Consider the following 17,266-nt stretch of genomic DNA (forward strand, 5'->3'; position numbering starts at 1 on the left):
CAGTTACATCACACTAAACTTTTGCTATAAATTCTGTGTCTTACAACTGTGTCCTCCACAACCACCTGATGAAGCAGCAGTGCCGAGAACGAGGGTAGGTCCGATCAAGGACAGTGGTGGGAGACTGTGTATTGAGTCGGAAGAGATAGGAGAGGTCTTGAACAAGTACTTCTCTTCAGTATTTACGAACGAGAGGGACCGTATTGTTGAAGAGGAGAGTGTGAAACGGACTGATAAGCTAGAAGAGATACCTGTTAGGAAGGAAGATGTGTTGGACATTTTGAACAACTTGAGGATAGACAAGTCCCCCGGGCCTGACGGGATATATCTTAGGATTATGAGGGAAGCAAGAGAGGAAATTGCAGTACCGTTGGCAATGATCTTCTCGTCTTCACTGGCAACTGGGGTGGTACCAGGGGACTGGAGAGTAGCGAATGTTGTGCCCCTGTTCAAAAAAGGGAATAGGGATAACCCCGGGAATTACAGGCCAGTTAGTCTTACTTCTGTGGTAGGCAAAGTAATGGAAAGGGTACTGAGGGATAGGATTTACGAGTATCTGGAAAGACACTGCTTGATTAGGGACAGCCAGCACGGATTTGTGAAGGGTAGGTCTTGCCTTACAAGTCTTATTGAATTTTTCGAGGAGGTGACCAAGCATGTGGATGAGGGTAGAGCAGTGGATGTAGTGTACATGGATTTTAGTAAGGCATTTGATAAGGTTCCCCATGGTAGGCTTATGCAGAAAGTAAGGAGGCATGGGATAGAAGGAAATTTGGCCAATTGGATAGAAAACTGGCTAACCGGTCGAAGTCAGAGAGTGGTGGTAGATGGTAAATATTCAGCATGGAGTCCAGTTACAAGTGGAGTTCCGCAGGGATCAGTTCTGGGTCCTCTGCTGTTTGTAATTTTTATTAATGACTTAGAGGAGGGAGTCGAAGGGTGGGTCAGTAAATTTGCAGATGATACAAAGATAGGTGGAGTTGTGGACAGTGAGGAGGGCTGTTGTCGGCTGCAGAGGGACTTAGATATGATGCAGAGCTGGGCTGAGGAGTGGCAGATGGAGTTCAACCCTGCCAAGTGTGAGGTTGTCCATTTTGGAAGAACAAATAAGAATGCGGAATACAGGGTTAATGGTAGGGTTCTTGGTCAGGTGGAGGAACAGAGGGATCTTGGGGTCTATGTACATAGATCTTTGAAGGTTGCCACTCAGGTGGATAGAGTTTGTAAGAAGGCCTATGGTGTATTATCGTTCATTAGCAGAGGGATTGAATTCAAGAGTCGTGAGGTGATGTTGCAGCTGTACAGGACTTTGGTTAGGCCACATTTGGAGTACTGTGTGCAGTTCTGGTCGCCTCACTTTAGGAAAGATGTGGAAGCTTTGGAGAGGGTGCAGAGAAGATTTACCAGGATGTTGCCTGGAATGGAGAGTAGGTCGTACGAGGATAGGTTGAGAGTTCTCGGCCTTTTCTCGTTGGAACGGCGAAGGATGAGGGGTGACTTGATCGAGGTTTATAAGATGATCAGAGGAATAGATAGAGTAGACAGTCAGAAACTTTTTCCCCGGGTACAACAGAGTGTTACAAGGGGACATAAATTTAAGGTGAAGGGTGGAAGGTATAGGGGAGATGTCAGGGGTGGGTTCTTTACCCAGAGAGTGGTGGGGGCATGGAATGCGCTGCCCGAGGGAGTGGTAGAGTCAGATTCATTGGCGACCTTTAAGCGGCATTTGGATAGGTACATGGATGGGTGCTTAATCTAGGATAGAAGTTCGGCACAACATCGTGGGCCGAAGGGCCTGTTCTGTGCTGTATTGTTCTGTGTTCTATGTTCTATGTTCTAGTGCTTCCAATTAAACCTGTTGGACTATAACCTGATGTTGTGATTTTTAACTTTGTACACCCCAGTCCAACACCGGCACCTCCAAATAATTGCTTTGGACAGAATGCAAAGAAGATTTACTAGAATGTTGCCAGGATTGGAGAATTGTACGAGGAATGATTGGAGAGGTTGGAGTTGTTTTCCTTGGAACAGAGAAGGCTAAGGAATGACATGATTGAGGTGTACAAAATTGTGAGGGGTGGAGATAAAGTAGATAGGAGGAATCTGTTTCCCTTGGAAGAGAGTTCAAAAGCCAGGAGCCATAGATTCAAGTTAAGTGGCAGAAATATTGGAGGGGATGTAAGGAAAAACATTTTTTTCATGCAGAGGATAGTGGGTGCCTGGAATTCACTACTTGACTTGGTGGTAGAGGCAGAGACCCTAAATTCTTTTAAAAGTACATGGATCCGCACATTAGATGCTGTAAGCTGCAGGGCTATGGGCTGTGTGCAGGAAAATTGAATTAGAAAGGGCATCTGGGTATCTTTGAGTTGGTATGGATAAGATGAGCCGAGTGACTCCCTTCCTGGTTCTAAGTGTAAAACTCACTCTGGTATGTTAACACTTCTAAACTTTATACAAATCATTACAACATACATATTAGAATTCTCACACTGCTCAGATGAGGTGTCTGCTGTTTCTCCACAGTCTTTAAGACATTGGCTGTATTTCATCCAAGGCTGGCTCCACCTTGCTGACAGTGCAGATCTAATACTTCTAACCTGCCCTTGTACATCTGTTGTTCAATCCAACACTGGCCACTAGACATAATGTCTCACTAGTATGTTCATTTTGGAGACCTGGTGGAGTTCAGCTGGTATTTGATGACAACCTTTGTACAGGACAATTACTCTTGCTCCCCATAACATTGTGCTGTCTTCTATTGTGAGCTGCTCTCTCTGGGTCCAAAAAGGTTTCACTTCTAGTTGTGATGGCGCTTTGGTTTCCCCATTAAAACCAGTTGTTTCAGTTTGGAAAGAACTGGATCTTCTGAGTCTAAAGTCTGATATTGTTGGCTGTGACTGGGAGTGTGTCCTGAAAAGTTAATATTATTCGAGACTGGGGTTACCTCCGGTAGTGTATCTGGTAAAGGGACTGGACTCGATGAATCCATATTTGCTACTCGGCCTTCTGGAAGGTGTTCTAATTTGTAAATTTAAGAACTTAGTATTAGAGCTCACCACTGAATGTGGCCCAGAGTTTCGGGTGGCATTGTCTTGGCCTCTTAAAGCACACCAAATAAGCATGGCTCACATCCAGGTTCATGAAGGACAGGCACCCTGCCAGTTTTGCGTATAAATCCTCCATGTGAAGGATTGGTATTTATCTAGCTGCGAAAATTGGTTTGCTGTTTGTTTAAATCCCCACAAAGTCAAGTGGACCCATCAGGCATCAAAATTGGTATGACCGCTGCTATCAATTTCGTGAATTGGATTGGTTTGATGGTGCCTTTACTTTATAGTCTTCTGATTTCTGACAGTTTGTTTTAAACGAGTCAAAAACCCTGATATGGATTCTCTTGGTACTTGAATTGCCGAGTGAAAGTGATAGCGTCACAGAATTTAGGGAGGCATGAAGTCATAATATTTCTTAACTATCAGTCAGTTCTTGAAGGTTTTTAGTCTCTGGTGCCTCAGGGAAAGTTAAGATTAAATGACAGAAAGAACTGCAACTCCAAAGGTTGCCAGGAGAATTACTCATTTTTCATCTGCCATAATGTCATCTTCCCAAAATCATAACGCGTTCATTCCACATAGTGGGTTCAGTCCACAATGGCAGAGTCGAATGAGTCAACCTTCCCAAACAAAGGATTGATGTAAGAAATGCTTATCCCAACTCAAAGATGAACTGTTGCAAGCAAATTTCTTCAGGATTATGCTTTATTCTCATCACCTCTGAAATAACTCCACAGAGGCCGGTATCCCATCAGCAAGTCACCCTTTATTTCACATGAACTGTTTTTGACTATAATTCATACAGAGTTAGCAACACAGTGTTAGGATCATCTCTGATATTCAAAGTTTTTTGTCAGCCATTACCGCAATCAGGGAACTCATATTCTATGAGGTTCAGCTGGCTGACCTCATTATAATGACTACACTTATTCTAATATTACCAATGTGGTTTTTTGTAGTTAATTATTACATTTTTTTTTCATTATTCTTTCATGGCTGTTGGTGGTGCTGGCTAGGATTTATTACCCATTATTACCTATCCCTAATTGCCTTTAAGAAGATGGTGGTGAGCTGCTTCCTTGAATCACTGCAGTCCATGTGCTGCAGTTTTAGGAGGGAGTTTCAGGATTTTAATTCAACAGTAATGAAGGAACCTCATTATTATTCCAAGTGAGTCTGCTGTATAGCTTGGGGGGAATCTTGTTCATGGTGGTATTCTCATGTTCTTGCCTTTCTAGGTGGTGAGGCGGGTTTGTAAGGTACTGTGTTTAGTTGTTATCTTATATTTCACTTGAGGACACATCTTTTAATCTTAAGAGTTATATTCATGCAAATTCATTCCTATTGTGTAGTTTAATTATAGATTCACAATGTGATTATTTTCCAGAGCCTCCAACAGTGGTAGTTAGAGAATTACAGAATATTAAAGTGGAAGAGAGGCTCTCTGCTACTTTGAGTTGTGAGTTTACACCTACTCCCAAGATGGTGAAATGGTACAAAGACCAGAGCTTAATCAAATCATCTGACCGGTACAAATTTAATCAAAACAAGAATGTGACAGAACTCACCATTTCAAACCTCAGACCTGAAGACTCTGGTGAATATAGCTGCAAATCAAGTAATGCACAGACCACAGCAACACTCACAGTTGAAGGTAAGAATTAAAACTGTAAGAAGTTCCTTACTGTTATAGATTAAAGTTTGTGAGAAGATTTGTAGCTCAGGTGCTCGTTGTTGTGGTTCTGTTCGCCAAGCTGGGAATTTGTGTTGAAGACGTTTCGTCCCCTGTCTAGGTGACATCCTCAGTGCTTGGGAGCCTCCTGTGAAGTGCTTCTGTGATGTTTCCTCCGGCATTTATAGTGGTTGCTATAAATGCTGGAGGAAACATCACAGAAGCACTTCACAGGAGGCTCCCAAGCACTGAGGATGTCACCTAGACAGGGGACGAAATGTTATAGATTAAGTTGCAAGCGCATGATTAGAAATTAACTACCTGTTGGTTGATTGCAGAAACTTTTGCTGCATCCACTCCCAAAATGTTCATTATTTTGCCTTTTGCTTGTTTATATAGCTCACCGTTATGTAATTTAGTTTGGAACAGTGCTCCAAATCAGTTGTTTCTGTTCATTTTACTTATTAGTACTTATTAGAAATCCTATCCTACAGCAACCTTTTAAAACTAAAGAAATGTAAATCAAAACATTCACTATGAGCTGCCATGTACAGACAAATTCTCATTTGAGTGTGTTCATAGTGCCATAATAGTAAAGAGAAAACTTAATCTGACAAATCCCCAGGACCTAATGGTTTACATCCGAGGCTTCCATAAGAGATACAGTGCAAAAATAGTTGATTATGGTTTTCCAAAAAAAATCTATAGATTCTAGAATTGTCCGAAGAGTACAATCAGAAAAAAAATCAACATTGTTTATGAAAGGGAAGTCATGTTTATCAAATATATTTATGATTTTTGAGGGTCTAACTTGTAGGGTGCAGTTTCCCCCTCTCTGGAGATGATGCGAATAGCAAAGCATTGGCTGAATTGGACCTATTTGCTCACCCTCTTTCTGTTACCTCAGAAATTATGGGCAACCTTTTCCACCGATTAAGATCCTTTAGTAGTCAAGTTATGGCTGCTTCAGGGCCTCAATCCACTGCTGGCCTGATGGCATCTTCCATTTGCCCCAAATTGGTGACAGATGGAGGCAAGGGAGTGATTGCTGAATGTCACAATTCTGATCTAGCCTTTGACCGCTTTCCCTGTAAAACCACCTGGTGACCCTCTTGCCCCATCCTTAATTTGGTGCTCCAGCAATGTTCTCCAGCTCGCTGAGATTGCTGGCCTCTCATTGACTGGCAACTTCAGTGGTGAGATTCCTGATTGGATAATAAGCTTGTACAAGCAGAGAGAGTCTGATAATTGGGCATTTTCAAGTTGATAAGATGAAGTGCTTCCATGAACAGTGCTTGAGCTTCCGGATTAGTGGTGCTGGAAGAGCACAGCAGTTCAGGCAGCATCCAAGTAGCTTCGAAAATAATCTGGTTTCCAGCATCTGCAGTCATTGTTTTTACCCCGTGCTTGAGCTTGGGCTATTTATCATGTATATTAATGGCTTGGGGAAAGACGCTGAGAGTACGCTGAGATGCTGACTTGGTATTGCATTAATACAAGTCTAACCGGGGTGGTAAACTGCAAAGACATAATTTCTGAAAAGATATGGACACATTAACTGAGTGAACAAAGTTGCAGATGGTATATAATGTAGGGAAATGTCAGGTTATTCATTGGTCATAATATCAGAAAAGTAGAATTTTTAACAAAATGTGAAACTTGTAAGCAGTGATGAACTGAGACTTTTATGTGGATCATAAAACTTTATCACTTAGGTGTAGCAAACAAATATGAGGACAAATGGCATGTTGATCTTTATTGCAGAGTGTTTGAAGTATAAGAGTAAAGAAGTCTTACCATAATTATATCAGGATTTTAGGTCTCCATATTTAAGGAGAATATACTTGTGTTGGAGACAGAGGTTGTGCAGCAGAGGTTAAATATACTCCTGTTGTTTGGAAGAATGGGAGATAATCTCATTGAAACATACAGTTTTGTATTATATATACATTAATTTATACAGGGCATTGATGAGACCTCATTTGAAGTACTGTACACTACTGGTCACTTTATTTACAGAAGGATGTTAATGAGTTTGAAACATTTCATAATATTAATATTTGGAGTGGGCAGATTGCCCTTATGAGAAAGGCTTTGGCTGTCTAGCCTATGTCCACTGAAGTGTAGAAGAATCAGAGGTGCATAAGCATGGAAGCCTGCACGGGGTTTATCAGCAGAGAGTGAGGATGCAGAGTGAGGGGGTGGGGGATGGGGTAGGGGAAAGGGAATCAGAATTGGGGGAAAAGTGAAGAAGGGCAGGAAAATAAGGATAGGGAGAGTGAGGATAGGGGTGAGGAAGTCAGTCGCCAGTAGGTGCAGGAGTAGGCCATTCGGCCCTTCGAGCCAACACCACCATTCATTATGATCATGGCTGATCATCCACAATCAGTATCCTGTTCCTGCCTTATCCCTATAACACTTGATTCCACTATCTTTAAGAGCTTTATCCATCTCTTTCATGAAAGTATCCAGAGACATGGCCTCCACTGCCTACTGGGGAAGAGCATTCCATATATCCACTACACTCTGTTCAACTCCTGTTTTCTCCTCAACTCTGTTCTAAATTGCCTGCCTCTTATTTTTAAACTGTGTCCTCTGGTTCTGGACTCACCTATCAATGAAAACATGCTTCCTGCCTTCAGAGTGTCCAATCCTTTGATAATTTTATACGTCTTAATCAGGTCCCCACTCATCCTTCTAAACTCAAGTATATACAAGCCCAGTCGCTCCAATCTTTCAACATATGATAGTCCCGCCATTCCAGGAATTGACGTCATGAACCTAAGCTGCACTCCCTCAATAGCCAGAATGTCCTTCCTCAAATTTGGAGACCAAAACTGCACACAGTACTCCAGGTGCAGTCTCACCAGGGCCCTGTACAGGCTGCAGAAGGACCTCTTTGCTCCTATACTCAATTCTTCTTGTTATGAAGGCCATTAGCTTTTTTCACTGCCTGCTGTACCTGCATGCTTGCATTGACTGATGTACAAGAACACCTAGCTCTTTTGTTGTACTTCCCCTTTACCTAACTTGACTCCATTTTGATAGTAATCTGCCTTCCTGTTCTTGCCACTAATGTGGATAACCACACATTTATCCACATTAAACTGCATCTGCCATGCATCCGTCCACTCAGCTAACCTTTGCAAGTCACCCTGTATTCTCATAACATCCTCCTCACATTTCACCCTGCCACCCAGCTTTGTGTCATTAGCAAATTTGCTAATATTACTTTTAATGCCTTCATCTATATCATTGGTATATATTGTAAACAGCTGCGGTCCCAGCACCGAACCTTGTTGTAACCCACTGGTTATGGCCTGCCATTCCGAAAGGGACCCATTTTTCACCACTCTTTGCTTCCTGTCAGTCAGCTAATTTTCAATCCAAGTCAGTACCTTGTCCCCTATACCATGTGCCCTAATTTTGCTCATTAATCTCCTATGTGGGACCTTATCAAAGGCTTTCTGAAAGTCCAGATACACTGCATCCACTGGCTCTCCCTTGTCCATCTTCATAGTTACATCCTCAAAAAATTCCAGAAGATTAGTCAAGCATGATTTCCTCTTCATAAATCCATGCTGACTCTGACCTATCCTGTTGCTGCTATCCAAATGAGTTGTAATTTCATCTTTTAGAATTGACTCTAGCATCTTTCCCACCACTGATGTCAGGCTAACCGGTCTATAATTCCTTGTATTCTCTCTCCCTCCCTTCTTGAAAAGTGGGACAACATTAGCCACCCTCCAATCTGCAGGTACTGATCCTGAATCGATTACCACGATCGTCCACGATTTCTAGAGCCACCTCCTCAAGTACCCTGGGATGTAGAGCATCAGGCCCCGGGGACTTATTAGCCTTCAGACCTAACAGTCTATTCAACACCATTTCCTGCCTAATATAAATTCCCTTCAGTTCATCCATTACCCTAGGTCCTTCAGCCACTATTACATCTGGGAGATTGCTTGTGTCTTCCCCTGTGAAGACAGATGAAAAGTAGCTATTCAACTATTCTGCCATTTGCTTGTTCCCCATAATAAATTCACCCATTTCTGTCTTCAAGGGCCTAATTTTAGTCTTAATCATTTGTTTTCTTTTCACATACCTAAAAATGCTTTTACTATCCTCCTTTATGCTTTTGGCCAGTTTGCCTTTGTACCTCATTTTTTCTCCACGTATTGCCTATTTAGTTATCCTCTGTTGCTCTTTAAAGATTTCCCAGTCCTCCGGCTTCCCACTCATCTTTGCTATGTTATACTTCTTCTATTGTCCTTAACTTCCCTCATTAGCCATGGCCGCCCCTGCCTCCCCTTAGGATCTTTCTTCCTCTTTGGAACGAACTGATCCTGCACCTTCTAAGTACCTGCCATTGTTGTTCCACTGCCATCCCTGCTAGGGTATTGAATCATTGAACTTTGGCCAGCTCCTCCCTCATAGCTTCATAGTTCCCTTTGTTCAATTGCAATGCTGACACTCCCGATTCTCCCTTCTCCCTTCTTCCTCTTAAATTGCGGATTAAAACTTATCATAATATGGTCACTACATCCTAATGGCTCCTTTACTTTGAGGTCCCTGATCAAATCCGGTTCGTTGCACAACACCAGATTCAGAATTGCCTTCTCCCTGGTAGGCTCCAATACAAGCTGTTCTAAGAATCCATCTCGGAGGCACTCCACAAACTCCCTTTCTTGGGGTCCAGTACAATCCTGATTCTTCCAGTCTACCTGCATGTTGAAATCCCCCATAATAACTGTAGTAATACGTTTGTGACAGGCCAATTTCAACTCCTTATTCAACTTACACTCTACATCCAGACTACTGTTTGGGCGCCAGTAGATAACTCCCAATAGGGTCTTTCTACCCTTAGAATTTCTCAGCTCTATCTGTAGAGATTAGATTACTTACAGTGTGGAAACAGGCCCTTTGGGCCAACAAGTCCACACCGACCCGCCGAAGCGCAACCCGCCCATACCCCTACATGTACCTCTTTTTACCTAACACTACGGACAATGTGCAAACTCCACACAGTCAGTCACCTGAGTCGGGAATTGAACCCGGGTCTCTGGCGCTGTGAGGCAGCAGTGCTAACCACTATGCCACCGTGCCGCCCTATATGTACTGACTCTATATATCATGTTTCTATGCTCCCCCCTCGCAAGGGACTGAATATCATTCCTCACCAACAGGGCCACCCACTCCCTCTGCCCGTTAGTCTGTATACCATGTATAGCCTTGAATATTCATTTCCCTGGCCCTGTCCACTCGAAGCCACGTCTCAGTTATCCCCCCAACATCGTACCTGCCAATTTCCAACTGAGCCTCAAGCTCATCCACCTTATTTCTTATGCTTCATGCACTCATATATAATATTCTTAATTTGTTACTCCCCTCACCCTTCCAATCAATCCCTATGTCATTTGATCATACTGTATGATCCCTTCTTGAGTTTTCTGGTCCAGGGTCCTTCATCACATGAGCCTGCCTGCCCCCTCTCGTGGAACCAGGCTCCATCCACCAAAACCGCCTAAATGTAAAATTTAATGCAAAGCCTGCGTAGGTGTCGACAAACAAATGCAACCTTAAAACACGTTTGAAAGAGAGATGAGGAAGCTTTTTTTGTAGAATCCCTGCAATACAGAAAGAGGCCATTCGAGTCTATACCAATCCTCCAAAAAGCATCCCACCTAAACCCAGCCCACTCTATCCCTATAACCACACAGATATCATAGATAGAAACATAGAACAATACAGCACAGAACAGGCCCTTCGGCCCACGATGTTGTGCCGAACATTTGTCCTAGCTTAAGCACCTATCCATGTACCTATCCAATTGCCGCTTTAAGGTCACCAATGATTCTGACTCTGCCTCTCCGACAGGCAGCACATTCCATGCCCCCACCACTCTCTGGGTAAAGAACCTACCCCTGACATCCCCCCCTATACCTTCCACCCTTCACCTTAAATTTATGTCCCCTGGGGACAAAGTCTCTGACTGTCTGCTCTATCTATTCCCCTGATCATCTTATAAACCTCTATCAAGTCACCCCTCATCCTTTCTCCGTTCCAATGAGAAAAGGCCTAGCACTCTCAACCTATTCTCGTACGACCTATTCTCTATTCCAGGCAACATCCTGGTAAATCTCCTCTGCACCCTCTCCAAAGCCTCCACATCTTTCCTAAAGTGAGGTGACCAGAACTGCACACAGTACTCCAAATGTGGCCTTACCGAGGTCCTGTACAGCCGCAACATCACCTCACGACTCTTGAATTCAATCCCTCTACTAATGAATGCTAATACACCATAGGCCTTCTTACAAGCTCTATCCACCTGAGTGGCAACTTTCAAAGAGCTATGAACATAGACCCCAAGATCCCTCTGCTCCTCCACCCTACCGTTAACCCTGTATTCCGCATTCTTATTTGTCCTTCCAAAATGGACAACCTCACACTTGACAGGGTTGAATTCCATCTGCCACTCCTCAGCCCAACTCTGCATCATATCTAAGTCCCTTTGCAGCCGACAACAGCCCTCCTCACTATCCACAACTCCACCAATCTTTGTATCATTGCTAACCTATCTAACCTACACATAGTTTATCATGCCAATTCTGAAGCAATAAATAGATCATTCGAATAAAAAAAGAATAACATGACCATTAAAAGTGCCAAGCTAAGTAACAAAACTCTTTTTTAAAAAAGGTGAAGAAATGTCTCCTCATCTCAGTCCTAAATGACTTGCCCTTTATGCTGAGGCTATTGTTATACAGTCATAGAGATGTCTAGTCCCACCTGCTAGCACTCGACCCATATCTCTCCAAAACCTTCCTATTCATATACCCATCCAGATGCCTTTTAAATGTTGTAATTGTACCAGCCTCCACCACTTCCTCTGGCAGTTCATTCCATACACGTACCACCCTCTGCATGAAAAAGTTGCCCCTTAGGTCTAAGTTAGTATGGACTATCAAATGTTAACTTCCATTATCTGATTGCTATACCTGAGAATATTTATGGACTAAAACGATTTATAAAAAGAAAGAAACATGGACCTAAAATGTCTGCAGTAGTCACCTGATCACAAATTGAGGCAAGCTTTGGGAGACCTACATAGAATTAATGAAGCCATCAGCATTGAGATGACCATTTTTTTCTAAAAACATCAAAACTAGGCACCTAAGTTATTACAGTGTTGTAGTTGTCGTAGTATTTAGTAAGCTTAAATACACTCCACTGGAAGCATTCACATCTAAGTTGCTGCTTCTGTACAGAAATACGTGTAGACCATTTAATTCCTCAAGTCTGTTCTGTTGTACTATTTTTTTCGTATGGTGGATAGGTTGCGTTGCTTGTATTTAATTTTCTACTTAAATGTGAAGCTAATTGAAATAGTATTTTCTGTCTTGTGATTTGTGGAATATAATTTACTTCATGTTCAGGGAATTACATTCAGGGGAATGTATATTAGATGTCTCACAAACTTGATTGAGTTTTTTGAAGAAGTAACAAAGAAGATTGATGAGGGCAGAGCAGTAGATGTAATCTATATGGACTTCAGTAAGGTGTTCGACAAGGTTCCCCATGGGAGACTGATTAGCAAGGTTAGATCTCATGGAATACAGGGAGAACTAGCCATTTGGATACAGAACTGGCTCAAAGGTAGAAGACAGAGGGTGGTGGTGGAGGGTTGTTTTTCAGACTGGAGGCCTGTGACCAGTGGAGTGCCACAAGGATTGGTGTTAGGCCCTCTACTTTTTGTCATTTACATAAATGATTTGGATGCGAGCATAAGAGGTATAGTTAGTAAGTTTGCAGATGATACCAAAATTGGAGATGTAGTGGACAGTGAAGAGGGTTACCTCAGATTACAACAGGATCTGGACCAGATGGGCCAATGGGCTGAGAAGTGGCAGATGGAGTTTAATTCAGATAAATGCGAGGTGCTGCATTTTGGGAAAGCAAATCTTAGTAGGACTTATACACTTAATGGTAAGGTCCGAGGGAGTGTTGCTGAACAAAGAGACCTTGGAGTGCAGGTTCATAGCTCCTTGAAAGTGGAGTCACAGGTAAATAGGATAGTGAAGAAGATGTTTGGTATGCTTTCCTTTATTGGTCAGAGTATTGAGTACAGGAGTTGGGAGGTCATGTTGCGGCTGTGCAGGACATTGGTTAGGCCACTGTTGGAATATTGTGTACAATTCTGGTCTCCTTCCTATCAGAAAGATGTGGTGAAACATGAAAGGGTTCAGAAAAGATTTACAAGGATGTTGCGAGGGTTGGAGGATTTGATCTATAGGGAGAGGCTGAACAGGCTGGGTTTGTTTTCCCTGGAGCGTCGGAGGCTGAGGGGTGACCTTATAGAGGTTTACAAAATTATGAGGGGCATGGACAGGGTAAATAGACAAAGTCTTTTCCCTGGGGTGGGGGAGTCCAGAACTAGAGGGCATTGGTTTAGGGTGAGAGGGGAAAGATATAAAAGAGACCTAAGGTGCAACTTTTTTCACACAGAGAGTGGTACGTGTATGGAATGAGCTGCCAGAGGATGTGGTGGAGGCTGGTACAATTGCAACATTTAAGAGGCATTTGGATGGGCAAATGAATAGGAATGGTTTGGAGGGATATAGGCTGGGTGCTGGCAGGTGGGACTAGATTGGGTTGGGATATGTGGTCGGCATGGACGGGTTGGACCAAAGGGTCTGTTTCCACGCTGTACATCTCTATGCCTCTATGACTCTATGTATGTTCAACTTTGCTTCTGGCGTGGAGTTTCATTTGACTGGAGCACAGATCAGAGAATCATGTCTGTAGCTTGGTGACAACATTTACAATTGAAAATTATTCAATTATTTGAAAGTCATTTGAAAGAACTGTGAATTAGGGACGCTGTGAATCAGCCACTGATCCTCCAATTTATTGTTCCTGTTATGGACCAGCCCATAGTCCCTCAAAATATTTTAAGAAAGTAAATTAGACCCTAACTTTTTCTTATTTTAAAGGCAGATGTGAAGTGGGTGTCTAGGTATGATGCAAACGATCAAACCACTTGGCTTTAAGCAAAACAGAATTTATTTAAACACTACAGTTGAAACACAAATAAAAGTAAATGGAATTTAGAACAATAACTGACCTGATACAACAACTTAACTAATTAACTGTCCCAATGTAGTAACATCTTATAAACGGACCCCTTGATAAAAAGGTAAATTCAAATATAGATTCTTACAGTCAGAAGGGAATGGCTTCCAGAGAGAGATTTCAGAATATAAGTCAGAGGAATTCTTTCCTGAAGCTTGCAACTCAATAGACAATAGACAATAGGTGCAGGAGTAGGCCATTCTGCCCTTCGAGCCTGCACCACCATTCATTATGATCATGGCTGATCATCCTCAATCAGTATCCTGTTCCTGCCTTATCTCCATAACCCTTGATTCCACTATCCTTGAGAGCTCTATCCAACTCTTTCTTAAACAAATCCAGAGACTGGGCCTCCACTGCCTTCTGGGGCAGAGCATTCCACACAGCCACCACTCTCTGGGTGAAGAAGTTTCTCCTCATCTCTGTCCTAAATGGCCTACCCCTTATTTTTAAACTCCCCTGGACTCACACATCTTGTGACTACTACAGCTAAAAAAACAAACTTGAAAAAACCTGAACTGGGAGAACTGGCTACACCCCTTCCATTGTTAAACTAAACGCTTCAATACCTCTGCCTTTACGACCTCGCTTAAAAAAAAACAAGGACAAAATTACCTTCTTAAAATGACAGCATTGTGACATCTCGTTTAGCAAGAATATGTCTGGAATGAAATTATATGGACAATGTATAATTTAAAATACAAATATTAAGTAACTGTTTCTATTTACATTTGTAGCTTTGAAAATAGAAATAATAAAACATTTGGAAGACATAGATACTGAGGAAGACAGCAATCTAGTGTATTCATGTGAGTTATCACATGATGTTGAAGAAGTTGAGTGGTATCTAAATGATACTCTCTTACATTCAAATGATTTCAATGAAATAAAGAGAAAAGGAAAGAGACACACGTTAATTCTGAAAGGTGTAACACCTGATGACACAGGAACAGTTATGTTCAAAGTGAGAGATCTGACAGATAAAGCACAGCTGAATGTTCGAGGTAAGCACCCTGTTATTGTTTATTCAGAGTTTAAGAATAATTGCATGAACCATTTAAGGTTTAAAATTGCTGAATGGGAATATGTTTGAAGAAACTGGCATTGATTCAAGTATGTACTTCTAATTTAATTGCATGCAGATTTGTTAGAAAATTTTGTCATGAGTATTTTTATTTCGAGGAATGTTAATGTTTTATCCCATAACTTACGTTGTAAGTCAAACAATCTAAACGAGAAGAAAAATCTCTTTTTGCAGCTATGTTCCAGTGCTGTCATGAGATGATTATGGAGAATTGCCAGCAAATTATTAGGTTTGCATTCACGCCATCAACTTGCCTGTATTTCATAACTTGCTTTGGAAATTCACTCATATGAAATGGAATGATCCAACTTAACCTTCTTCTGAGGTCCCCAGCATTAGAACCAATTTAATTCACTCCATGAAACATGAAGAAATGGCTGAAGGCCTTGGATACAGCAAAGGCTTTGGGCCCTGAGAGCATTTAGTGCTTAGTTTGGGGTCCACCATAGCTACTCAGCTTCTGACCTCATTGGAGCTTTTGTCCAAACATCAGAAAATAAAGAACTGAACTATAAAGATAAGTAAGAGGGATTTCCAGGATCACCATTCTGCCCCCACTCATCTTTGGCTTCAGGTTCCTCAGTGATTTTGGGATATGTCGGTCCTTTGCCAGCTTCCATTGGTGCTATGTAAAAGGAGAAATCCCTTCTCTGATTGCCTGGTAACCTTCATGATGGGTGGGATATTTCTGGCCTTGGGTTTCTTAATCCTGCAGAGACCCAATTGTGTCTACTTAAATGTGGTGGTAGTTAACTTGTGGCAGTGGCACAGGGCACTTACTGGCTTGCCAGAAGCCCTGTTTTCTGTGTGAAATTCTGTCCTCTGCTTCTGATTCCAAAGTCTAATTTGTTAATATAAATTTTGGATTGCAATAGTTCCAGTACTTAGCTTTGAGGTGTGGTTCTCATCTTCAGCTGCTCTGAATAGCCACCTTTTATTCCTGCTTCTATCATGAAACTAACTAAAAACTTTTTCTATCTCTTGTACCCTGACTCCACATTATCTCGCCTTATTTATTAATCTATCTTGGACCTTACTGAAGGCCTTTAGAAAAGCCAGTGAATTGCTTGCCTTAGAAACTTCAGTCCCTGACTTCGTTTTGCAGCTTGTGTAGACATATTTCTAGTCAGTGGTAAACTCCAAGGTATTGATGATAGGGATTTAATGATGGTAATCTTGTTAGATATAGTTGTTGCCTGCCATTTGCATGGCACAAATGTTATAACTTATAAATAGCAAAGTGCTGCAGATGCTGGAAATCTGAACAAAAGCAGAAAGTACTGGAGAAGCATTTGTGGAGAGAGGAACAAGAGTTAACATTTTGAATTCAGTATGACCTTTCTTGAAATAAAAGGAGCTGGGAAATAGTGTATTTTTGGACACATTCTACTCAACCTGTTTAGTGTTGTTGTTATACAAATCTGGAGAAAGCAGGACTTGAACCCAGGTCTCCTGGTCCAGAGGTATGGAATTGCCACTGTACCACAAGAGCCCTCAGGAATTTTTTTAATGCTGTAGACAGTGGGGGAGGGTATGGTGGCAAATGGAACAGATTGTGAAGATGCCCAGAGCAAAGGTAAAGACTGAGAACATCCCCACTGTTGACCTCATGTTGAACGGATCTTCACTCCAGTTGAACATGGTTGGGGCTAGCACAATATCCTGAGGAACTCTAATAGTAATGTCCTGGGACTGCGATGACTAGCCTTCGACAACCACCCTATTTTCTTTTGTCACAAAAACAGAAATTGCTGGAAAAGCTCAGGAAGTCTAGCAGTATCTGTGGAGAGAAATCAGAGTTAACATTTCAGGTCAAGTGATCCTTCCTCAGAGATATGACGCCTCAAAAATGTGAGGCCAATTAGAATCTAGAAGACTCCACAGGTCTGTTTTTGTTTCTGATTTACAGCATCCACAGAGTTTTTCGGTTTCTATCTTCTTTTGTGCTAGATATGACTCCGACCGGTGGAGTCTCCTAGATTCTAATTGGCCTCACACTTCTGAGGATTGCTTGATGCCACACTCAGTCAATTGTTGCCATGATATCAAGTGCAGTCATTTTCACTATACCTTTTGTTCATGTTTAAACCAAGACTGCAATGAGGTGAGGAGATGTATGGCTCTCGTAGAACCCAAAATTGACAAGAGTAAGCAGATTACTGGTTTCTAAGTGCCACTTAATTGTACTATGAAGGAGACCTTCAACCCCTTTGCACAGGTTGAGAATAGACTGATGGGTTTGGTGATTTGCAGTATTGAATCTGTGATTTCAAATTTAACTTTTGATCATTGAGACTTTATGGTGTCTGCATCAAAGATTCCTAG

The 17,266-nt window shown here is 42.0% G+C and overlaps 1 protein-coding gene across 2 annotated transcripts in view; it reads left to right on the forward strand.

Moving 5' to 3' along the window:
- The window catches only part of obscnb (obscurin, cytoskeletal calmodulin and titin-interacting RhoGEF b), an 802,448-nt gene that overhangs the window by 203,012 nt on the left and 582,170 nt on the right, over positions 1-17,266 (forward strand). For both annotated transcript variants that reach the window (XM_072576281.1, XM_072576282.1), the window contains 2 exons: positions 4,441-4,707; positions 14,595-14,861. In XM_072576281.1, the coding sequence (XP_072432382.1) occupies positions 4,441-4,707; positions 14,595-14,861 (534 nt within the window). The remainder of the gene's footprint in view (positions 1-4,440; positions 4,708-14,594; positions 14,862-17,266) is intronic.

Source organism: Chiloscyllium punctatum, chromosome 8, assembly GCF_047496795.1.
Source record: "Chiloscyllium punctatum isolate Juve2018m chromosome 8, sChiPun1.3, whole genome shotgun sequence".
Classification (NCBI taxonomy): domain Eukaryota; kingdom Metazoa; phylum Chordata; class Chondrichthyes; order Orectolobiformes; family Hemiscylliidae; genus Chiloscyllium; species Chiloscyllium punctatum.